General features: G+C 36.1%; 1 protein-coding gene across 1 annotated transcript in view; it reads left to right on the top strand.

Annotated features, from left to right (window-relative positions):
• MALRD1 (MAM and LDL receptor class A domain containing 1) overlaps positions 1–25,987 on the top strand; it is a 223,310-nt gene that overhangs the window by 99,798 nt on the left and 97,525 nt on the right. The window contains exons 26-27 of the mRNA XM_021388959.1: positions 12,556–12,801; positions 15,295–15,452. Of these exons, the coding sequence (XP_021244634.1) occupies positions 12,556–12,801; positions 15,295–15,452 (404 nt within the window). The remainder of the gene's footprint in view (positions 1–12,555; positions 12,802–15,294; positions 15,453–25,987) is intronic.

The raw sequence follows: 25,987 nt of genomic DNA, 5'->3' as shown, positions 1-25,987 counted from the left end.
AATTGCATTGTTCTCAGTTGCACACACTTTTGATCGTTTTCTTATCAAAAGCAACTTTTTTCCGTTCACAATATTGCAAGTGTGATATTTGGATTTCAGGTTAAGATTCTTTCTGTTTGCATACTTTTGTCTTAGTGGCATTTGCACAACTTATTTAAAAATGAAGTAAATACTACTGTTTCTATTCTACTCTGTAGAAACTTAAGGCATTTTGAGTTACTTGCCTCTGGCTGCATCATGATCCTGGATTAAGATGTAAAGAATACACCAGATTTACCCCTTGAGAAAGGTATAATCATCAGAGATTTTTATGGCGTAGAAAAAAATCTGTTACCTATTTCTTTTGCTGGGGACTCAAGCTAGCCAACTTAAAAGTAGCAATTAGGGTAGATTTTTATGTTGCGTGTTTGTAAATATCTCAATAAAATTTAAAAGCAAGATTAAAACTCTCAGTATAACCCTGGAAAGTTTAATGTCAATAGAATGTGGCATTATTAGGATGTAGTACTCAGGAGAAGGATTTGGGAGTGTCAGTTGATGAAAGACTCAACATGAGCTGGTAATGTGCACTTACAGCCCAGAAGGTCAACCATATCCTGGGTTGATTCTGCATCAAGAGAAGCACGACAAGCAGGTCAAGAGAGGTGATTCTGCCCCTCTAGTCTACTCTCGTGAGATGCCACCAGGACTATTGCATCCAGTTCTGGGGCCCCCAGTACAAAGGCACTGAGCAGTTGGAGCAGGTCCAGAGGAGGACCACGAAGCTAATCAGATGGCTGAAGCACCTCTCCTCTGAGGACAGGCTGAGAGAACTGGGGCTCTTCAGACTGGAGAAGAGAATGTGCTGGGGGGACCTTATAGCAGCCTTCCTCGGGGGCCTACAGGAAATCTGGGGAGGGACTTTTTATAAGGGCATGTAGTGACAGGACGAGGGGAAATGACTTTAAACTTGAAGAGGGTAGATTTAGACTAAATATTAGGAAGACATTCTTTACTGTGATGGTGGTGAGACACTGGAACAGGATGCCCCCTCCCTGGAGGCATTCAGGGCCAGGCTGGATGGGGCTTTGAGTAACCAGGTCTAGAGGGAGGTGTCCCTGCCTACAGCAGGGGGGTTGGAACTGTACAGATCATCATCTTATATGTCCCTTCCAACCAAAACTATTCTATGATAGAATATAATAAAATGTTTATAAAGCAGAACCCTGTTAGAGAACCCCGCTCTTATTTTCACTTTACTAGAATATTAAGAGACCTTTTGCCCCATGTAAGCTTTTCCAGGACTATCAGTGGTATTATTACCTGGGACCTTTCCCTATGTGTTACTTATTCCTTATATAAAGCTTGTCTCTGCCTGGGTGAACCCAGATCATGTAAGCTCTAAACCTTTGAATTCCAAGAACTAGCTGATCAATTACTCCTACAAGAGTGTAATCATTATTTTTCTCTCACATGTACCAATAGAAAAATAATATTGCAATATAGACTTTAACTATCAAGTGTTTTTACTTGAGTATTAGGTATCCTTGCACTAGCAAAAATGCACGAAAAAGATGTGAAATTTCACAGGATTTTATCCTGTTTTACTTTTGATGAAGTACATCTTTGTCATGCATTTTAATTTTCTAGACATTCCAAAACAAATTTCCTGTGTATGATTAAGTCTGCAGTCATGTTCGTGTTTCTTGTCCCTCCTGTAATTGTAGCAACAAACTGTATTTGAACAGGCTTTTCAGCAACTATTTATCAAGAGTTTTGTACTTCCTGTTACTTCTCTAGTTATAGTGTTTGCATTTTCAACATTACATATGCTAGTGTGGAAAAACAAAACATTATTCTGCGCTAGATATTTTAAAATGTTATTTGAAAGCTCAACTTTTTATTTTGTGCTTTATACTGAGGAAAAGTTGAGGCATTTCGCCACATGGCTTCATTTTCATTCTAGGATTTATTTTGTTCTGAAATGTTTCAACAGAATATGTCTCCCAAGTGGAAGACACTTCTTTTTTTTCTTTTTGTTTCCCCTTTTCCCCCTTTTTCCCCTTTTCTTTTCAATTTATTTATTCTATTTATTGCTTTTTTAAATAATTTGTTTTCATTAGATTATTTTATTCCAAGTATCTCCCATTTAAATACTCTTGCTTATTTCATCTCCTTCTACAGATCATCACTTCAGACCCTCAGTCTCATTTGTTTTCTCTGCTCTGACCAGGTCGAAGCCTTTTTTGCATATAGGACTGCAGTAACACTGTCCCACAAATGTATGTTGCATTTATTCAGGACTAAGACATTAAAGAGGCACTAATTTAGATTCAAGCCATTAAAGTCAAACTGAATGGACTCCGGCAGATAGTTCTATGAGAAAGTAACACAGCTAGTATTGTTGTGCAAATTACCTGAGGGCACAGAAAGTAAATTCAGGGAAGGAAAGCTCCAGGTAGACTATCTGCAGTTGCATTAGTCCACTATTACTCAGATAACAGCTGCAGAGGTATAATGTCCACATGCAACAGGGTTCAGGGTGGAAGTTGAGGGTGATGGCTGATACCAGATCGGATTCAGTAGAAAATTAAAAACTCAGAATACTGCTTTGCAGATAATAGTGATTAAGAGATTAGAGATGATTCATAGCTGGTATAGAAGTCCTTCAAACTTTTTTTTTTTTTACTTTTTAGTCTGTGTTTACTTTGAAGATCTTTCTATTTATTTTAAGAACTTTATTGCAATTAAGATAATGGTACAATTTAATATTCTATGTGATTTTCAACACTTATTTTTTGCAGATGCTGAGTGCTGCATAGAGTTTTGCACATTACACTATTACTTTGTTGTCTTCCAATAGCTATCTTTTTAACTGAGTATGATATGGTATTTACCAGTTCTCTATTTATGATCTATCTTTTAAGAAGGTATTTCTGATTATGGGTGGTTGTAAGAAAAACTTGTCTTCCAGTAAGTCAATAGTTAATCTACTGTATAAATTCTACTGTTTTTCATTTCAGACCTTTCCACTGGTTGAGTGTGTACTTGTTGTACAATACAGTTTGTAAGCACATATCTATTGAGTATCATACAGAGCAATTTATGTAACCAGACAGAGAATGAACAGGCATTTAAAGATATGATATCACAACTTCCTTTGTTAGAATGATAAAAGCCAACTTGAGAAATGCTTTTCTACAAAAACAAATGTGATGGGCTTGTGGATGATATAAGACAAAGTGTTCATCAAGGAAGAAAAGAGGTATACCAATTTCAGTGACTGAGACCCAGAATGTAAATGTAATATTTTCCATAAGAATAATCCTATCTATACTATCTTAAATGAAACTTTTGTCTCTCTTCTCACAATGAGGAAAAGATCACTTCTGTACCATAGATATTGCTGTTCTGTAGCAGTCAGGGCCAGAGATGGATTTAAACACATCATACAATTGTTCCTTTTGGAATCAATTTCACTGAAGGACTCTTATGTGATTCTGTGTAAGGAATTTTAGGAGTCATTCCCTAAAGAATGACTTCCAGGTAGATGATATACTTTGGTCAAAAAGTCATGTCAGCCATGAAGCTAAAGTACTAAGGCTGCTATAACTGAGGGTGAGCATAATTCTTTCCTTCCTTTCTGAAGAAATAGCCCAGGACTAAGGTTGTGAATTTTGAGAGAAAATACATCTCTTCATGGAGATAAAGAATTCTAAGAGTAAAACTGCCAGTTTGAGAGCTTGGTTATCCAACTCAGTATCTGAGGCTGCATCTTGAATACTGTGCTCAGTTTTGGGCCCCTCACTATAAGAAGGACATTGAGGCCCTGGAGCCTCTCCATAGAAGGGCAGTGAAACTGGTGAAGCCAGAGCACAAGTCTTATGTGGAGCGGTTGAGGGAAGCGGGATTGTTCAGTCTGGAGGAGGCTCAGGGGAGACCTTGCCACTCTCTACAGCTGCCTGAAAGGAGGTTGTAGTGAGGTGGAGGTCAACTTCTTCTCCCAGTAATTAGGGATAGGATGAGAGGGAATGGCCTCAAGTTACTCTAGGGGAGGTTCAGTTTGGATATTAGGAAGAATTTATCCTCAGAAATAGCAGTTAGGCGTTGGAGCAGGCTGCTGAGGGAAGTGGTGGAATCTTTGTCCCTGGAGGTGTTTAAAGAAAGGGTAGATGTAGTACTTAGGAACATAGTTTAGTGGGCAGTATTGGTGGTATGTGGATGGTTGGACTAGATGATCTTGGAGGTCTCTTCCAATGTTAATTATGCTATGATTCACTGTTCTAGCTGTATATGGTGAATACAAAGCATGATCTAATGACTTGTCAGCTTGGGAAGACTCAGAGATGTATTTTTGATGCAAAAAGTCTTTAATTCAGATGCTCAACTTCAAACTAGTTCAGTTCATCACAAATGAGAATACCATGGGAGAACCCTTTCTCATCATTTTGCGGAAGCCATAGTTATAGAATTTTTCTTCCTTATTTTGAAGTTGACTAGTGTTGTGTAGCTATGTTTCAAAAGAAGATTGATGTAAGAAAACTATTCAGGTTCTGCTGGATTTCTAGGTGAAAGTTTGATTCAGATAAATAGGAGTTTTATGAGTAGTATTGACCTCCGGACAGCTGAATGGCAGAGCTTGCAAAGGAATTGGTGCATCTGAACTGATCATGAAAATTTTAGGATAAATGTTAAAAAGGTCTTTTATCTGAAGACCAAAAAATAGTCTTCTGGTAGCAGCAGTGGAGAAGGTTACTGATTTTATAGAAAGTAGAGGAATTGCTTGAGGTTGTTACCTTTCATACCACTGAACTAGATTTTGTGATTTGAGTGATTGGTTTTAAGACCCAGGTTCCTGTGAAGTGGGATAAAACAATTTTTCCAGTCACTAACTTTTCTGCTGTTTAAAGAATGCAGCTAAAAATAAATATATACTGAATTGAGGCACAGTTAACAAAGCTATAATTGCTTTGCGAAATAAAGGTTGTGCTGGATTGGACTAACAGTAAATGAGGATGATCAATAAAATTGCTTTTATATTAATATATTTAACAATAATGTGTTCCTTCTTGTGGAAGGAATATAAGGAACAGAACTACTTAAACACATTAGTCATGGTATAGGGCCAAACCATGACAGTGCAGAATCCCACCTCAAACCACTTATGCTGACTTTATATTTACACTTTTAATCCTCTTCACTTTTGTTATCTAGGAACAAACATGAATTTTACACAGAGGAAAAGGAAAAGCTGACCATGGTAGAAGCAATATATTTTTTTGAGATACTGAGTGGTTACAGTTGGTTGGTAGCTTTCGCTTACACCAAGTTCTACCTATTGACCTTTCCAGTGGAGGCACAAAATCTTTTAATCATCATATTCTCTTCAACTCACTATAACATTCTGTTTGATATAGGTAGAAAGTTCTGTAATATCACATGTTGAATGCAGTAATCCTGAAATTTATTCCTTCTGAGTAACTAGAGATGAAGGATTCATATGTCCTGTGAGATTTGGTTTGGGACTTTTTCAGTTTGTCCTACACCTAGCTCTTACTGAAGTGCTGCTGAAGAGTTTAAATAGAGCTGTTTTTAAATTCTGTAATTGTTTATGGAAATTATTCCCAAAAATCGATGTACTGCGGTTCTTTCATATTTTCATTCCATCTGTACATAACTGAGAATATTCCAGTGCTGTTTCCTTTCTATTATGGATGCTTGAATATTGACATGGGTTAAACTGACATTCATAATTGCTAGTGATCCCCAAGTCACAATAAGATTACATTATTTATCTTCCTCTTTGAACAATCTTATGCAAATTTAAAGGTATTTCTGGACCACCTCGTAATATCTAACTTGTCAAAGAAAATGCAAGTTCCTTGTAGAGACTTCTGACAGTTTATTACATTCTTAGGGGAACTTAACAGTCAATCAGTGACAATTTTGTACATTTACTGCTTAAATGATGTCCTTTTTCATACCATCATTTAGCAAAGAAGGAAATGCTCAGATCCTAGGGCTCCACATCCATCAATTCTTTTCATCAAAGTTTGAGCCAACCAGGGGAGTGTCCTCTGATCTTAGAGCCAGGGATATGACTGCAAACAAGAGCTGGTAGGGCAAGCTTTGAGAGAGATCTGAGGGAAACATTTTCCACCTATCACATTTACTAAGCATAGTTTAGCAACTCTAGCAAATTGTAAATCAGTGCACTGTGGGTCCCTTTACACTGTGTGCTTTGGACAACAATCCACAGTATGGTGGAAAATGTGAAGCGATGGTAAGTTCCAGTGCAGCCAATGAAGATCTCTTCTTTCTCTTAGGTTATAACATAACCAAGTACATTTAGATCACAGAATGCTCAGCTTTCCTTTGGTGTTGTAAAAATTCTCTTCTGACCTAACACAGCTGTTCAGAGTGTGTGCACTCCATTTCGATGTACTAGGCACTAGAAAATGGAAATCCATATCTTCTGCCCTTCTATCAAGCAAATAGCAGTAGGATCATTAAAGCAGAGGTCATGACTAAACCACATTGGGCTCTAAGGCGGAAATGTCATCAGCTATGCATCGCTCCTGGCTTTATTCCAAACACAATAACAGCTGCTCAGGCAAGATTTTATTGTATGCAGTTTAGGTGAACTGTTTAAGTTGTACTTCTAAAGGTCACGCTTGAAGTTGGAGTCAAAACTGGAGACCTTCAACTCATAAGTAACATTTCTTCTCCTGTCCTTGCTAAGGAGTTCAGGCAGTGAATATTTAGGTATAACTTGTTGCAAACATGAATTTCATGTGATCTAATTTCATTGTATTTACTAGAAGTAATCTCAGGAGATCGAGTTAAGGTTTTCACATCAATATTTATTTTTCCTCAAGGTAGTGAAAACATATGATGAATACCATTTTTTCTGGAAAAAGCTTTGCATAAAAACTACATGTGTATCCCTTTCTGTCAGTGTCTCTTTGTCTTCCTTCAAAAGGATATGTTCTAAATTTTTACTTGGATTTGGAAGGAGAAGATTGTTTAGAAGAACTGCTGTATCCCTGTTCCCAATATCCATATATCCAGTGACAAGAGATTTCCAGGGTTTTCTTTACTTTTTACATAAATTGGAGTCTTAAACTATTTTGTTAACACTGGAATAATCTTTATAATATGTCTAGTATCCTGTTTTCATTTTCTGGCAAGAGGAATTCCCATCTGAAGAGATTGACTGAGAATTTCCTTTTAAACTGACCTGCTAGTATGTTTTATAGACCAAATACTTGTAGATTTGCACAAGAAACATGGTAAAGTATACATTATTTCTACTACTGACAGTGTTAGTATATTGGTGGAGAGACAGAAAGAACCAGTGCAATCTCCACTAATCAAAAACTACTTACTTATTTTTTTCAGTGAATGCACATTCATGTACATCTAAGCACCTGAGACTGAAGCCTTTATTCTTCATAATATTGCTTTTAGAGTTCCCCTATCTTGCCTATGGTACACCCAATAAATTCAATATGAAGGGACACAGATGTCCATCTTGCATTCAGCTCCTCTTACTCTTGAGGATTTCTGTTCATTTTAAATATTGCAAAGTACCAGCTGTGTCACAGAATGGTTATGTCTTAGTGTGCTGAATGGATGCTAAATAACAATCCTTTTCTACTGAGTAGTGCTAAAGTACCAGCAAACCTAACAAAGTAAAAATTGTACACATTTCAGTGCTCTGGGTTGAGGGGAACAGAGGGACTGAGGTAGAACAGTAATAAGTTACCATGCTGGAATGTTTTGTAACTGGAGGAGTATTACTTAATCTGATTGTTGGAAAGGAATTCTGTTGTGTTTACACGTAGAAGTGAACAAAATAATAAATCAAGGAAAACTTAAATTCAAATGTTTACACCCAATGCTATAAAAAACATTATTTTCAAAGAAATAACTGAAAATGTGTAGTAGGTTTAAAGTCTTTTCATTTCCAGATCTTCAACTTGTGAAGGCCTTTAATAATTCTTCTAATTTCCAAAGCTCTCCTTTGACATGAAATGTATTTTTCACATTCCTGTACTGACAGTCATTACTACTACACATTACCAGCTATGGCAAAAGCACTTTATACTCTGTGTATTTCAGTAATACTGATGACATGTTTGAGAAATAGTTCTGTTAACTTGTTTTTTTTCAAAACACACATACAAATCAGCCATACTATAATGTCAACTTGAAGAGGAATGACAACATAATAATTGTTGCAGGAAAATAATCCAAGTCCTAAATTAACCAGAGAGCCCTAATCCCTGGAATGTTAAACTCTTAGCCTGCTAATTAATTATTATGCCCTCCAAACCAGATTATGGTTTTGCAGGAACTCTAGCTGTTATACTTCTAGCCATGTGAATGCAAATAAAATCTTTTGAAGATATTTTGCAGTACATCTAGTTTTTCAAGTCTACTGATATATTATTCTGAGAACTGATGCATTTGAATAATATTTTAGTGTGGAAAACATAGATTATAGCATTAAATAAAAGAAGTTTAAGTGCAAACGTATTTTGGAATCTTCTTATCATCTGTCTATTCCTATCTAAAACATGATTTAGCTTGCTGGTGATTTTAACACAGCTCTGAAATACAGCAAGAACTGAAAAAAAAAAAAAACCAACAGATTCATATTACAGAAGTTAAATGTTAAATGCTTCTGACAAGAGACATAACTAATGCACTCACAAATAGAATCAATTCTGCAATCTTCTAAGCATTTTGATCTTATATATCTTTATCAGTTAAATTATTATGCTAAATTTGTTTCTAGTAAGCATAGGTACATAGAAGACCAGCTTCAAGAAAATTGTAACTTCAGATTAAAAATGAGATTTTCATCTCTACTTGTTCATTCCATAAGCAACTATAAACATTTAGTTTATGTGTGACACATTAATTATGTAAGCGTAATTATGTAAGCGAGTTAAGAAATGCAGCTGCTTTTTTATTTTTAAAGCATTACTATTATTTTAAAATCTTGTTAAACTTATCGGGTTTTTATCTAATGAATTCCAAGATTTATTCAATAATTTCTAGTTGAACTAAAATATGTTTCTTGGAAAAAGTTTCAGTCTTTTAATCAAGACCTTAAAAGATGGAGAATTTATCACACTCCTTCATTATCTATTCAATAATTAATTTTATTGTTTTACTTTTAGCTTGAGCTACAAAACATAAGGAATTTCTTCAGCTTGTCCTAATAAATTACATTAAATGATCTCAATTTGGTCAATCAACGTAAGTGTGTAGTCAGACAAATCCTTGTCTGACAAAATTCCTTATCCTTATAAGTATCTTATAATTTAACTTTCACTCAGGGATGAAAATAAATTGTCAAGTAACATTCCATGACCATTCCAAACAAATATGACAATTTATTTTCATCCCTGAGTGAAAGTTAAATTATAAGATACTTATTTTCTTTATTTTCTTAATGAGAAATTAGATGCATGCTCATGCAAACTGCTTATGAAAACTTACAATGAGTTTTTATTCTAAGCCTGTAAATGCTGTTTTAAAGAAAATTTTAAAAGGTGATGCCTACTTAAATGGAAAGAAGACATTAAAAAAAAGGTGAAATAAAAGGCAAAACAAATCTTGTGGAAGAAACAAACAACTGCTAGAGAATTTGGTGATTAAATTAAAAAAGATATATTTGCAGGTAAGATTTTTCTGGACTGAAACGTAGGATAATCATCTAAAGATATTACAATCTTCTAAATGAGAGTGGAAGAAAACAAGTACATTCCAAATATCTCACTCCTCCAAAGGAAAAAAAACATTCCAAAAATAAATAAATAAATAAATAAATGATGCTTATGCATTAGTGGAGTTCAGTTGTTTTAGAAACATATTCTGGAAAGTGCTAAACATCCTTAGCTGTCCCTCAACTGAACAGCATTTTATTAGTAATTTTATGACTTCTTTAATTAGACATGCTTATATTTCCATTTTATCCACGTGCAGCTGGTTCTATAGTTGTCATTTAATCAGCTTTTGTCCAAACAAGCGTTTAAAGTTTTATATATATATATATATATACATGTATATACGTGTGAATTTTATACACACACACACACACACACACACACACACACACACACACACACATTTTAAATTTGGTTCAGGGCAAAAAGTCTACTCTAATAATCTTTAAGAAACATGATTCAAAGGAAGAAGTTACTGAACCTTACTAAGCAGAAGTTCCTCTCAAATAAATATCTCTACTGTGCCCATGGACATCTATATAATGAATTGTTTGCAGTCCAAGGATTGAGGAAGAAAAGTAGGAAGGAAAAGGCAGAAAGCTCCAAAAAACTTTTCTTATAGGATTATTCCTCCTCCCAGCTATAAATCTTTAGAAATATGGCAATTAAACAGAAAACATACAAACTATAGAAGCACATCCAGAAACAAGTCACGTTACAGACTTGGTAGACAGTGTAATATCATTCATTACACATGCTTGAATAGATTCATTCATGCCAGGATTCAAGATGGATTTTTCTTTTGCTGCAGATAACAAAGAGTTCCACTTTTCAACTCCACTTTTTTCAACATTAAATTGGAAGCAATGCTCTAAAGGGACCTCAAAATGCAATAGGCATCACAATTATTGATCTCAATGAAAGCAAGGAAAAGAATTTCCAAGCATGGATTGCATCTTAAAATTTAAATTCCCAGTTTGAAGAAAAAACATTTTTGTGCTTAAATTCATGGTGCCATCACAGATAGTGAATGTGAGGGTTATGATAAATAGCTCCTAAAAATGATGCCATCTAAGTTAGGCAGAGATTTCATAACGAATTTCTGTCTTTGGGGAGCACAGATAATTGAAATTCTAAAGACTGCTTCCCTGATAATGTTTGTGATATACACAGGGCCTGTTTGCCAGTGGAATATCAGCTGAATAGAGGTGTGATTGCTAGATGTCTCCTCTCACAGCTTTTCTTTGTAGTTTGCATTTACTACTACAGATTGATAAATAAGTTTCTGATGGACTCCAGATGTTTTTAAGTTGCAGTAATTAGATTCCGACTTATGCATTGATGTGATTAATACATTTTTTGTACAGGATCATTTTCATAGATTTTGTATTAATAAAATCTGTACTGATATTTCCATAAACCTGTAACTATGATGAACTTCATCTGGATCCTATTCTGGTTTGCACCCTTCTGTTCAGGACTTTTTTCTTCCCTCTCTAAGTTAAAAGCTGTATCATTTACAGTCTTCTAGATCAAACATGCTCCACACTTTCATATTTTTGGAATACCAGGAAATAAAAATTGTTTCCTTAGAAAGGATATTAGGCATTTCTATGTCATTCTAATATTTCAGGATGCTTTACATTTTTATTTCTTAAAGCGAGTGTATTAGGAGAGTTTTTAATATAAAAAAGGAGGAGCTAACCTTTGTTTTCACATCTAGTGATTAAAGATTTATTTCTGCTTTACCCAAACCCTACAGCAAAGGGGTATGATAATACTCTTCCACTTTGTTTGGGGTATTTTCAATTTACACTGGTTCAAACAGAGTCTGAGAGATGGAGGCTGCTAACGTTCCAACTGAATCTTTTATTTTCTTTTTGCCAATACACCTGTTGTTTTGGTCCCATGACAAAACTCAGCTGTGGATGAATTTCATTTATCTCTATCAGATCCTTCTTTAAATTAAGATAGTGGTAGTGGAAATACATTTTTAGTTCCATGTGATTTTTATTATCAATGAATGAATTCTTCCTATACTTACAGAACTTTCATACATGCGCATATTACGTATCTGTGGCTATGTAGTAACAGTCCTACTTGTAAGGAAAACTCTGCTTGTGCATTTATTTCTGACAGAGTAGAATGGAGAATGGGAACGGGGATTCCTTTTCAGAATTATGTGTTTGCCTTCTTTCCTGATTAGATAGCATACTGTAGGGACTGCTTTTTATACACAGCCTTGCAGAAAGTGATCTGAAATGAAAACATGAAGCTTGGAAATGGATCCTGTGAAATGAGTCCTCCAATGTTTAGGCTGTACAATAGCAGAATTATCCTTCAGTAATGCTGGGACTACTGCACAAAAACGACAACATCACCCCACTGAACTCTTTTACGAAAAAAAAATCCATTAAAAGGCAAACCTCTGTAGTTAAAATATAAAAGCTTTTTCTTCCAAATTGGGGCTGATGAACTCAGTTCATCTTTGCAGCTAAAATGGAACGGTTTAATCCTACACTACATGAAAGGAGAATGTCACCAATTAAGTCAGACTAGAAAGCTTTGTTAGTGAAAGAATGCCTGCCTGGAACTTGCCCTCAAAGGCTTTACAAGGGAAACAGTCATTTATTTAGGCAATCTCTTGGCAAAATACAAAAGAAATAAACTGATAATGGATTGGCACATCTGGGGAACCAAAGGATTTTAATAAAACTTCTCTGAACCACCATCCTCCTCCTAAATACCAAACTCTCTGCAATATAACCTTCCAGAAACCTTACTGGGATGCAAGGCAGTGTGATTCACCAGGATAGCTCCATTCTTCTCTTTTCAGGCTCCTGCTCACATGGCAGTTGGCAATGTCAGAACGGCAAGTGTTACAGACCAGAACAAAGCTGCAATTTTGAAGACAACTGTGGGGATAATACAGATGAGAGTGAATGTGGCACTTCCTGCACCTTTGAGAATGGAAGATGTGGCTGGCAAAATTCCTTGGCAGACAGTTTTGACTGGGTGCTGGGGGCTGGCTCACCTCAAAGTCTGAGACCTCCCAGGGACCACACGCTTGGAAACAGAAATGGTATGTTGTCACAAATTAGATGTAATTGGCTTCATGGAGCTTCTCATACCTCCTTTCAGAGGCAACAGGGGGATTCTACATGTCTTATTACGGTGTCATTTTAAATAAGTTGAATGCATAACTTAATACACAAATATTAATTACTGCTGTAAAATAACTGTAGGTTAGGGAAAATTGATTCTCAGTTGTCTCTTGTTTAGATATTGTACGAGTAAAGCAAGTTAATTTGTTATTTGTTGGAGAGAGACATTTATTCTGGCTGCAGCCAGCCAGGGTGAGGTAGCTCAGCACTGAGATCCACTGGGTCCTATCCTCCAGTCTAACTGCATTTCCTGGAAGCCTCAGTTCACGTTTGTCATGGTTTTGTGATTTTCGGTTATTGGTATTCCACATCATAACATCATGTAGTGGATGTACCTGGTTCTCAGAAGAGAAAGACTACTACATTCCCCACAGTACTTTGCTCCTCTGTTACCATTTTCCAGCCAGAGGGAAAAGATAAAAGCTCACAGTATAAAAACTTGCAGATCACGAGACCTCGTCCCTTTTTTTCCGCCGTCTCTCATCTTGGCAGCACCTCGCTCTCCAGCCGTCTTATCGTCGGTAGTAGAGTAAGGCCTACCTTGATTTTGGGACATTCTCTCTCTCTGTATTGGATTTATCAGCTTAAATTGTAATTATATTGTATTATAGTGTGTTGTTTTGCATTCCGATATCTTATTTAGTAAATTAGTTTGTTTCTCCTCAGATTGTTGCCGCTGTTCTTTGCTCTCAGGGCCATCTCCTTACCCTTTTCCCCTTTTCCCTTTTCCTGGGGCGTGGACCCATGGATCTCCCGTCCCCTTCGTCACAGAACCGGGCCGAACACCCGTAAACCATTGACAATGTTAGAACAAGCCGCAGTGTTCTGAATGTAAGGAAAAAACAAAATCCTACAGTAGCCTACAATATGTTGCATGCTGGGCATTAATACTTCTGAGTGTTAATAACTATAAAATAATAAAGAAGTTTTTCTAAAGGATAACAATAGGGTTCAATTTCTTCCTGATAACTGATTGAAGAGGATGTTTGTGACTGCTTTTTACCTTCTTTATACTCCTTAATCATATCGAAAGCAGGCCACAATGAGGGACACTGTCGTTTGCCTTTTACAATATCCATGTGTGTTACACCATAGATTTCTGCACCTCTGTAGTGTTTATCATGACAGAACTAACACATAATTCAGCTCAGTTGTTAAAATGTTCTCACATGGGATAGAGACTGCAGTATTTAGTTATCCTTCTGGTCTTTGTACAAAGAAAAAGGAATTTTAGCCCTTACTCAAATCTGTCCCTCAGTCAGACAAGTTTCCTTTGAAAGAAGACTGTGGAAGTTTTTTGTTTGGTTTCTCCCTACAAAGAGGTGTTAATATAAACATCAACATGCCAAGCACTCAGAATAGCCACATCTTCCTAGCAAACATTGATGCCATGATAAGGCATGCTTTTAATCTCTCACAGTGTTTATGTACGTGGCTGACGTCAATACAGGCAATAGCAGTTGTGGAAAAATAAGCTTTCATTTGTATTTTCTAAGTTTATTTAAAAATAAAACACTTATCACAAAGATGTCACCACACTTATTTTGTGTAAGAGTGGCCCCAGGGAGGAAGTAATTTTCTCAGCCTGTAATATTATGTCAAATATTTGTAGCTGTAAATGAGCCAGAGAGGTTAGAATGAACACATTTTACTCCACAGGGTTTTTATCTCTAATTCATATAAAAAGTTAGTCAATGTGAAGTTGTAATTTGATAGTATGCTATTTATGCAGTGATTATCTTTATGTGCACTATACATTTGTTTGTACAAAGGAAAAAAATAATTTGGAAACTTGCAGAATTTATTATACTTCTGATTAAAATAGAAATGGAAAACTAAAGGAGCATGTCAGTTTCAGAATATATTAAGTGTAAGCATCTGTTTTTGCAAATTTCTCTAACTAATTTAAATGTGAGAAAATATTCATACAGTAATGAGTACAGATGTCCAAAATACCTCATTTGTTTATGAACATGTGAATAGTTATTGGGTTTTGTTGTTTGTTTTTTTTCCTATATCACAAGTTTTTATATTGTTTGACTTGTTACTGTGAAGATTATCTTTCAGAAAAGTTTATCTTGAAATTTATCACCATGTGGTCATTGTTTGCTGTACTGTCAAAACGGTAACTGCTGTTGGACATGAAGAAGTGATCAGGGTAGCTGGGAAAACTGGAATGTCCTCTGTTTTCTGTACGGGTCTGTTAAAATTTTAAGCTGTTATCAACTTATTATAACAAGTATATAAGGAAAGTTATCTGATAATTTTTACATAAGCAAATGTTCACTAGCATAGGATGTATTTGGGAAGTATACTTTCTATCTCTCTGATTTAGAATTTCTATGTTTTGGTGATGGAATCTAATCTGAAAGTGAAAAACAATTTTTCAGGAATACATAATTTCATTTCAGGACAATTCCTATATCTTGAGGCCACTGCAATAGGGCTGAAAAATGAGAAAGCCCATGTGAAGAGTTCCAGATGGAAAGAGTCAAGCAGGAGTTGTGTGCTGAGCTTCTGGTACTTCAAGTCATCAAAAGCCACAGGATGTATTCAGGTTCTGATTAAGGTAATTTAAAAAATATTTTATTTTCAGTGTCTGATACCTGTTAAAGTGTAAGTGCTTCAGCAGATTGGTTTGGGTCTGTTAGAGCAGCATGTAGACTGGAAGAGTCCCACTGCTTTTGTCTTCAAGGCTTCTCGTGGTCCAGCACTGTTTTTGTTATTCTACTCTCTTAAAAATATTTCTGCCCTTTCATTTTCAAAATATTTCTGAAACACTGCAGAAAACATTTAAAACTTCTTTCTATTTTCCCTTTTTGTATGTATTGCTTTTCTCTTTGACAGTCTACATCAGAGCAATTTTATTATTTTGCTGTCATATATATTGGTAACTATGTGTGTAACTCTGTAATTCTGATAGAACAACACCCACTGAAATACTTAATTAACAACTAACACAAAGTAGGGAGAAAATCATGAGTATGCATGTATTAAATTATTTGTCTTTCTGTATAGACATGTGCAGGATGTATAATTGATTTTCTTTAGAAATATCATTTTCTTCACTAAATGTGCAATGACATAAAACATGAAAAAAAGCAAAAACTTTTTAAAATTATTGTTACAAATGAAAACTGATATCTTCTTTTGAAATTGTCTATTTCATTTGTTGCTTGTTAAAGAAAAAGCATTAAATGCTTGTAAAAGCAAGTTTACAGTCAGTATATGATGCTGACTAAAATACAGAAAATAATTATCAGCCTAGCAAACATATGCATTTCAACTCCCTCTGCATGATTCCTAGATCACAATCTGTAATATTTCCTTTCTCTTTTGGTTTGGGAAGTAATTTTCTCTGTTTCTTTTGTCCTTATTACAATGAGGTATTGCCTCTGTTTTTATTTTCACCTAATACTATTGTCTTAATAAACTTTTCAGACATTATTTTATTTTATTTAAAATTATCACTGTCTCCAGTGTGCTTAAAGAGAATTTAAAGACAATGTAAGTGGATGATATTTTAATAGGGGCTTATTATTCTTATTCAACTTTGTTTAATGCAGGCAAGAATCCTAGAATGAAGATAGAAGACATTCTTCTCAGTAGTTTCACAGATCAGCCTAGTTTACCCATTATGTTGCTTATAGAGATTTGCATATCAAAAATCTAATCAGAGTTTCTATTTAACGGTGTCTTTAGGAATAAGGTCTAATTAACCTTGCAGTAGGAAGTAATACTGAAGGTTTACCTTGTAGTTCAAACTACCATACTAATATAAGTCTATCTTGTTTGAGTATAAACATGAGGAAAACCAACTTTTTAAGCAGGTAGATTGTGATAGGACAAGGGGGAATGGTTTTAAACTAAAGATTTAGATTAGATATCAGGGGATGTTTTTTTTTTTTACTGAGGGAGTGGTGAGGTGTTGGAAAAGGCTGCCCAGAGAGAGGCTGTGGATGCCTCATCGTTGGAGGTGTTCAAGGCCAGGTTGGACAGGGCTCTGGGCAGTCTTATCTAGTGCTTGATCTAGTGGTTGGCAATCCTGCCTGTGGTAATGGAGTTGGAACTTGATGATCCTTAAGGTCCCTTGCAACCCAAGCCATTGTATGATTCTATGATCTCTTGACTTGACGTTCAGTTAATGTCAGTGGAAGCAGATTAATAGACAGTAATAGCTGTAAAGGCAACATAGAAGAGATGAGCTGGGAATGAATTTGCCATCTCATGTTTCACAGATAAGCAAACCATTTCCAGCTAAAGTCTTTACTTCTATTAAAATCTGAAATTGAGAGTACCATGTACACCACTGACACAATTATAAACAAAACAGTCATACTGAGACAGAATGTGGAATATTACAGAGGAAGAAAAATATCAATCAAAGGTTTAAAAGGTATATAAGATTTAAATCTTAGTTCATTATATGTATTAATGGATGACTTCTTTTAATATTAACATTACTTGTCCACTTTCAGAAAGCTTGAGTATTATCTGTCGTACTAAAGTAGCATCTCAGATTGTGATATAAACAATGAAACTGCAGGATCATAAAGAGGGCATGAATGGGCATGAACTTCTCTGTTGAGGCATGCAATGAGAAAAAAAAGTCAAATTCCAAGGGAATTTCTCTGCAATTAATGTATTTTTCCCCTCATATTATACTGTATATTCTTAATGTAAACCTCTCTGTACATGGAATAATAGTCCAATCAAAATGATGGACAGTTGAACTGGTTGTAAAAAAATACAGCATACTTAAAATCAAAACCCTCACCATTTACACAAATGGAAGAAGCTGGCGTTATAGCTATCTGTGGAGACAGCAAAATCAGAGACTGAAATATCCATCTCACCATCGGTCTAAATTGAAATTACAAACTGTTTAACAGCTGTGCAAAAGATCACTAGGCAATCAAAATATTATCAGAACAGATCTGTATATTGCTAGTCAAAACTTTGCTACTGAAAGTAAGATTTTGAATTATTTCTCTGTGGCAGTTGCAAGAGAGTGTAAGATACTGTAGGAGATATTTTTAAGCTAAAGTACTGTAGGAAAAAGTTCATATACATTATATGTGCTTTAGTAGTGATAGTGAGGTTTCTAATCTTATACTGTCATACAGTCAGAGGAAACTTATTTTGAAATGTGTTTCTAAAGAGTTGAGCAGAAATTGTTAGGTAAAAGGAAAGACAGGACATTTTATTGCTCTGCTGATTTGAAGATATGTTTTCTAGTGCCGATTAGGTTGGTTTTGTTATGAAAAGATAAAAAGAAAAGATGATTTGTTTGAGATGAATGAAAATTCATCTTCTGTATAGATATTTTTATTAAAAAGACCCACAACAACTAGCTACTAGTAACTATCTTCACTGAATGTGACGAGGCCAATACATACGGGATCTCTTTCGGAAACACCAACAGACCTCTCTGATACATTTGTCGTAGTGAATTAATTCTATCCTGTTACAAATGAGCACAGACATAATAATGTTCAGGACAAGAAGCCTTGGCCAGCTCATAGCAAGTGAAGCACGGCTGCACCAGTACTGCTGAAGCGACAGCCCAACCTGGCTGCAGCAGCAGGCAGCTGGAGCCAGCAAGCACCCCACGCCCTCCAGCTCGCAGGCTGATAGAGCACAGACCCCATCACCTGGCTGTTGCAGCTTCTTTCCAAAGCTGGAAGCTGCCACAGTTGTTCCCTTTGTATTATAACTGCATTTAGTTTGCCTAAGGAGGATAAGAGAGACAGAGAGCTGTAGAAATGTGTAGCTAAAAGCTCAGATACCGGTGATTTGTGGTGGTTTTTGCAATTCCCGTTATTCTTAGTGGAGTAACCTACTGTCCTGTGTGGTCAACAGGAGAACCTGCAGTAGAGATGCTGCTGTTGCCCACTGATTTCTTGTGTATGTTTGTATTTCTAGGATAGAGTAGTTTAAAATGAATTTTTCACAAATCAATATCATTGACCTTACTTACTTCTTTGGGAAGTCACTCAAGAATAAAGTCTGAGGAAACAACTTGCTCTGCCTCACAGCTCAAAACAGACTGTTTCCACATTGATTCTTCTCACTGGCTGCATGAAAAATAATCAACTCCTCACATTAATGTAGCAGTTATAGATTTCAGCATGTTAGTGTAGCCTTCAAAGCAGATTATCTGACTTCCATATAGCTAGGGGAAGAAACTTTCCATCTTCAAAGATTTACTTTACTGAAGGGACTGCTAAAATCCAATGTAGAGACTGTACAGATTTTTCACTTCCCTCCCTAGACCTAATAGACTTCATAGAGAAATTCCTTTAAACCTATGCAAAAATCTGAAATTTTTAGTACACTTTTTTTTCATTGTTCAGTAGCTTACATGTATCTTTGTGTTTGTAGTGCTTTGTTTTCTTTTTCAAATTGTTTTCCTTTATTAAATCCAGGAAAAAAGATATTTGGAAGAATTTGGCTTGGCATAACATCGTGGGGCACTGACCTTTATTTAATGAGTATCTATACAGTTCCCAAAAGGTGCAGAATTTTACATTCTTTACTCCCATTGTTGGCCTCTGAACTGCTATTAAAAGTTTTATACGTGTTGATGAAATCTGTGCTCTGAGGAAGCACTAATAAGTGGTAATATGGGAGTACTAAATTATTTCAAGGAACTTCAAAGGAAATCAGTGGGGCCACTGTAAGTGCAGTGTTACTTATCCAGAAAGAAAGGAAGATTAATTTTTATGGCAGATTCACTTCCAAGAGCAAAATAATTTTACATTACAGAATCTAACAGCACTTTGAACTTGTTTAGGCTTTGTTTTAAATAGTTATTATTAGATTGAATTTGAATCAATGACATACACATATCCATGACATAAACATAAAAAATACCTGTCAATCCCAGGTATTTATACAAACTGGGAGAAGATCTCCTTGAGAGCAGCCCTGTGGAGAAGGACTTGGGGGTCCTGGTAGATGAGAAGCTGGACATGAGCCATCAGTGTGCACTTGCAGTCTGAAGGCCAACTATGTTCTGGGCTGCATTAAAAGAGGAGTGGCCAGCAGGGAGAGGGAGGTGATTGTCCCCCTCTACTCAGCTCTTGTGAGGCCACATGTGTATGTAGTACTGCATCCAGGCCTGGGGCCCGCAGCACAAGAAAGATGTGGAGCTCTCGGAATGAGTCCAGAGGAGGGCCACCGAGATGATCAGAGGGCTGGAGCACCTCTCCTATGAAGAAAGGTTGAGGGAACTGGGCTTGTTTAGCTTGGAGAAGAGAAAGCTCCGGGGAGACTTCATTGTGGCCTTCCAATACTTGAAGGGAGCGTATAAACAGGAGGGGGAACGACTGTTCACAAGGGTGGATAGCGACAGGACAAGGGGGAATGGTTTTAAACTGAGACAGGGGAGATGTAGGTTAGATACTAGGAGGAAGTTTTTCACACAGAGGGTGGTGATGCAATGGAACAGGATGCCCAAGAAGGTTGTGGATGCCCCAACTCTGGAGGCATTCAAGGCCAGGCTGGATGTGGCTCTGGGCAGCCTGGTCTATTGGCAACCCTGCACACAGCAGGGGGGTTGAAACTACATGATCATTATGGTCCTTTTCAACCCAGGCCATTCTATGATTGTATGATTCATATATCCAAGTAAACACAGACTGAAACAAAGATTTAATAGAAATAAGTCTGTTTTCAATGAAAGCCTCATTTCTTAAAAAAAGCTTTTTAGAATGACCAAATACGTATGTACAATCCTTGACAGTGCAGACACCATTTAATGCATTTTATAATCTTGGGTTATTATGAAGTTATTTCAATCTTCTTACCTGTAAACTATTGGAAGCACATAATTCCCTGTATTCTTTTACTGCAACCAAATATAAGTATTCATTCCAAAGAGCTTGATCAGCTGGAACAGTACATTTACACAAGTTTGAATTAGAAAAAAGAAATACATATTTCAAAGAAGGATCAAAGAACCACTCATTTATTTTGGAATCTCACTTACAAATACAAAAGGTACATCAGAGCATTCATAATTTAAAATCATTGTGTTTCTAGGAAGACATATATGAGAAATTGTTTGTATGTAATCTGTTTGGTACTTTTTAAAATTCTTTTAATTTTCTTTTTAATTCAGGGACGTGTCATATTAGAAAACAACATTCTGTCAGATTTAGGTCACCTAATGTAGACAAAATCACTGAAGAAACATATCAGTATCCTGTAATATTACACTTGGAATAATAAGCGCTGTCTCTCAGGGATAAAAATCACTATGCAGTTTTCTATTCCAGCTTGGCACAATGTGACAGAGATTAAAAATGCACTTTCAGTTTCTTCCACGCAGTTCTCCAGTGTTGTTTCATTGAACTAATTCCCCAAATTGGAGATCTCTGCCAGTGATTTACTTTATTGTTTTGTGGACTTGTAATCTCAAAGAGTGGTGCTGCTTTATTAACATATAAGGCCTTGGAGCATATTGTGGACCTTTGCAAATCAATTTTTTTCTTTTTCTAACAGTTTCCAGGGCAGACTTTCAACTGTGATAGTCACGATCTAAGTATTACTCAGGTAGAGTCTTTTAAGGATCATAGAGCTGCTGTTGAGTGAGTCTTACTGAAGAAACAGATAGCAAAATTATCTCTTCTTTATACAGTATCTGTGAAACAGAGCCATTTTCATGAAGACAAAGGGACTTTTTCTAAATGATTGAGGTGTAGCTTTGAGCCCTGAGGTTTTTGCTGTTTTTTCTTATCTCTTCTTCTAAATAGGTAAATTTACAAATTGAATTAGCATATATTTTCTTTTAACATGGTGACTGCTGATGCCTTTTAGAAAGTTTAGTGTTGATCAGACCTGAAATCCCAAGACAGTATCTGACTTTCCTGATGAACAGTTTACATGGAAAACAAAACAAAAGAGTGAACATTTCCAAGAGCTCCACTGAACATCAGAAAAGGTGGAAGACCTTGTTTTCTTCCTTTTTCCTTTCTCATCTTTATTCATACCACAAGACCTGTTGTTCTTCCAGCAAGGAAAGTATTCCTGCTGTCAAACACAGACTGAATTAACAGTTGTTACATTAGCAAAGCTTCAGCAATAGTGACGCAGCATTGGAGCTTTATTTTGTTTCCAGTTTTATCCTTCCCAATACAACTTTTATTTTTAATTCAGTTTGTTGTTTGTGTCTTAGAGTTGTTCCAGTTAGTAGTAGTCTTTAATCTTTCCCTGGCTTGCAGTATCAAGCTACACCGTGCTTAAAATAACTTTGATGAATCAATAAAGGAAGGGTTTTAGCATGAAAAGTGGAATTTTTATACTTACAGAAATATTTTCAGTTTCTGGCCTTCAGCTTAAAATTCACAATATTTTCAAGAAAATGAGGAGAGGAGAAAAAGGAATTGAGTTTCTGTTTTTGCTGTAATTTATTTCACAAACATAGAGGTATCTGATTCCAATTTCTTTCATACAAGGGTCGGAGTAAATCATTTTTAGCACCTGTTATGCTGTTAATAACCTATACAGGTATTCGTTTATAGGTTGCACTGACATTTTGCAATAATGACAGAGATCAGTAATCATTCACAGCAATCAGTGTAACAGGAGCTTTGAGTGACCCGCTATCATCCCATTTTCTTCCCACCATCTTGATTACTATGTAGACATACTGTTCCATGACTTAATAAGTCTGTATTACCTACCTATGAGAGAGTCATTGCAGCTTAGAGACTAATTACTTGCAGTCTCATGGAAACTCCGTAGTCTATTCATAGGAGTTGCTTAGGCCATCTCATAATGATGGATTCACCATATCCAAAGTGGTTGAGAGATAAAATTTAAGGATGAAAGAATATGTTTAAAAGAGAGTACAGAGTATGCAAAACAGAAAGCAGTAGGATATGTTATTAAAATTTTATTGTTTATTGAGAATCCTTCTTACGCGCTAATTTCTAAGCTAGTAAAATTAGTCTCTACAGCCAAATCTGACATACTGTCCTTTTCTTATTATCTTAATAGAAACAATCAAACTCAGTAAGTACCAAATGTTTTGCATGACTTCTCAGTTAAGATATAAATACTTGTTGTTTGCTTTCTTCTCTACTTTTTTTAAGCTGAGAAATTCAGAATGTTATCCAAGCAAACTGTATTTTCTTTGTCCTCCTGTTTTCTCTAACAACTAACATTTCTGTTTTATTTTCTTGATTACATTGCAGTAGCAGTTCTAAAATTTAATCTGTTTTCTTGAGTCTGGAACATAACTTGACAAAACATATGGCATATTGTTAATTGTACATACTTGTTGGTATTCCATAATATCTATATATAATATAAGAAAAATGAATGTAAGAGAAGAATTTGACAATGGAGCTGCAAAAAATACTACCAAATGTGCATGTGTTCCCTGCCAAGCTTATTAGATTCAGCCCATAACTCTGTATTATAATCTGGGAATTGCTCATGTTGTGTCCCTAGAGCAAACTGTGAGTGCCCACTGTCCTGGCTCCCTATAAAGATATGTTTCCATTTTTTTTGTGTATCTGAGTCTCCCTTGAGTGTTGAAGTGGGCTCCAGTGTCACGGAAATCTGGCCAAACCATGACAGGTGCAATAGGAGTGATTGAAATATTAGGAATGTGGCAGGACCAAAGCACCTTTCTTAGAGAAGGAAGGCACAGGACATGCACCCTTGAAACAGAAATGCCACATGTACAATTGAGCATTCCTGCACCTAAATTTGGGCTCAGCTTTTAATAGAACCTTATAAACACCTTAGCAGACAAAGTATTGATAAAAGAAATAAAGAAAATAATCTTCCCGGTAGAACTTAAGGATCATCTTGTGCTGCCGTATACACTGGAAATTTGAATAATGTAGTATTATGTCTTATGTGAAGTTGCTGGTAATTTTTATAAGAACTGCAAGCTAAGAATCTGGACTAAGGTTTTATTTACCAGCTGTGAAATGCAGGCATATCTTTTTGTGAAGATTTCTTCAAATGACAATTTCTTGGTAATTAGTGTGGGTGTAATTTTCATATCTCAATATGTATAAACATGGTACTTGTTCATTTAATAGAAGCTATACGGCTATACACTGATTTAGAATTTAAGGCTTGTGAGCTTTAATCAATCAAAAATTAACATCACTAAAGTATAACTTTAAAATAACACTCCTCTCTAAAATTACCAGTTAATTAAATTTGAGTTTCCTAAATAATCTGATATAAAAAAGCCACTTTCATAAGACGTTATGAGTATTTTCCACCCTGGGGTTCAAGATTTATATTCCACACTGGATATTAACTGTAGTTATGGCAGACTGTAATCCTACAACAATCTGTTTCTCGTAAATTTTTCTTAAATTATTATGGAAAGAGTAGGTAGCAATGACTATATTTCAGCTTGTCTGATGTATTCAGTGATAAGATCCTTTACTCGGTAGTTTATACTGTCAAACTCTGTTGTAGCTAAATTCTTCCATGCTTGGTAACCTTACAGGATTTAATGTTGGAGAAAGTCTAAATCTAATAAGGATCAAAAACAATTAAGAAATGACTGTTAGAAATAGTGTCTATACAAGGTGCATCCAAGGATTTATAGAATGATCTACACTGAAAAATATTTAGTCTTTAGAATAAAACAGTCTTTTGACAGTATTTTAAACTTATGGGCACAAGATAGAAATATGAAAATATTTTGCTATGAAAGCAGTATAACTGTGACAACGGGAATTGGGAATATTCAAATTTATTACTCTGTTTTTCTATCAATTGTTTAAAGATCAAGCAATGATGCATGTCTTTAATAAATGTGGTTTTTTTTTAATGACTTTAAAGATTGGCTGTCCTGCCCTAGACTGTTCTTATGTGTCCTCCCAGTTTGATGTTTCTTGATACATGAATTCTGATGTCATGTTGTCTCGCTCCAATTTACAGGAGGGAGAAGGGGTTCTTTTAATATATGTATACCCGACGGCGAGATTAAGACACAACGGGTCAAATGTTAGCCCGACCAGTTTATTACAAATCCTAGTAGCTTAGGGAGATGGGGAAGGGAAGGTGGGCGATAGAAAAGAGATGAAAAAGCAAGGAGTCTTTGTAGAAAGCAAGAGAGATAGTCACCACCAGGGGTCCAGCATTGTTTGTAGTGCCGACGTTGATCTTCTTGGGTGGTGGGTCATCAGGGCTTGTTGTTCGGTTGCCAACCGCTTTGGTTGACCAACCCCTTTGGTCGACGACCCCTTTGGTCGACAACCCCTTTGGTCGACGACAACCTCCAACAGCAGTACGCACTTATTTATAAGTCCAAATTGGTCGAGTCAGCTCTCTTTGGAGTGACAGTTAGTGGTTGAGTCAGCTCTCTCTGGAGTGGCAGCTTCTGGCTTTGGGATCTCAGCAGAAAACCCATCTTCCAGGCCTTGCCAGCAGATAAGAGGGAGCAGGAAGGTGCCCATCCGCATCCTGTTTTTCACAGGATACGATGGTATCATTCCCCAGTCTCACATACCAAGCTGGCGCTACTTGGTCACAGGCCAGATCTTCCGCCAGTAAACACTCCTGAGCACTCTCTTCCTGGGGCAAACAGCCCTGAAGGAAATGCTTTCGAATGTTCACACGGTTGATGTTGATTGCCACACGGCAACACCCACCATTTGTCTCCTTGGTAAGTAAGTTAGAGTCTTATCACAAAACATACCTCAGAAAGCAAGCTTTGAGCCAAAAGAAAAGAAGGGTTCAGACACATGTAAACAGGAAAAGTAAATGATAATGAAAATGACAGGAGTTGTAAACAGCCTATGTTTTAAGAAAATAGCTCCCAAATGAAGATCTTGAATTTAAGTTTTGAAAGGACTGAATAAACCACATTCTAAGCTCAGTTCCAACAGTGCAATAGCATGTATGGGCAAAAGGCAAGATATGGCAAAATGCTTTAAGTTAACTTGTAAAGTATCTGTATTCATAGCTATAATGACATCAGACAAATTTTGGTATCAGAATGTAAACTCCTGTTGTAAATGGTTATGACCTGCTCATCAGTACCACATTAAAAGATGTTGACTTTCTTCTTCCCACATCAACAGTTCATCATCCAAGATGATAGCAGCTAAGTGAAACTGT

This window comes from Numida meleagris, chromosome 2 (genome assembly GCF_002078875.1).
Source record: "Numida meleagris isolate 19003 breed g44 Domestic line chromosome 2, NumMel1.0, whole genome shotgun sequence".
In the NCBI taxonomy this organism is placed as follows: Eukaryota; Metazoa; Chordata; class Aves; order Galliformes; family Numididae; genus Numida; species Numida meleagris.
This window is presented reverse-complemented; position numbering and strand designations above follow the sequence as displayed.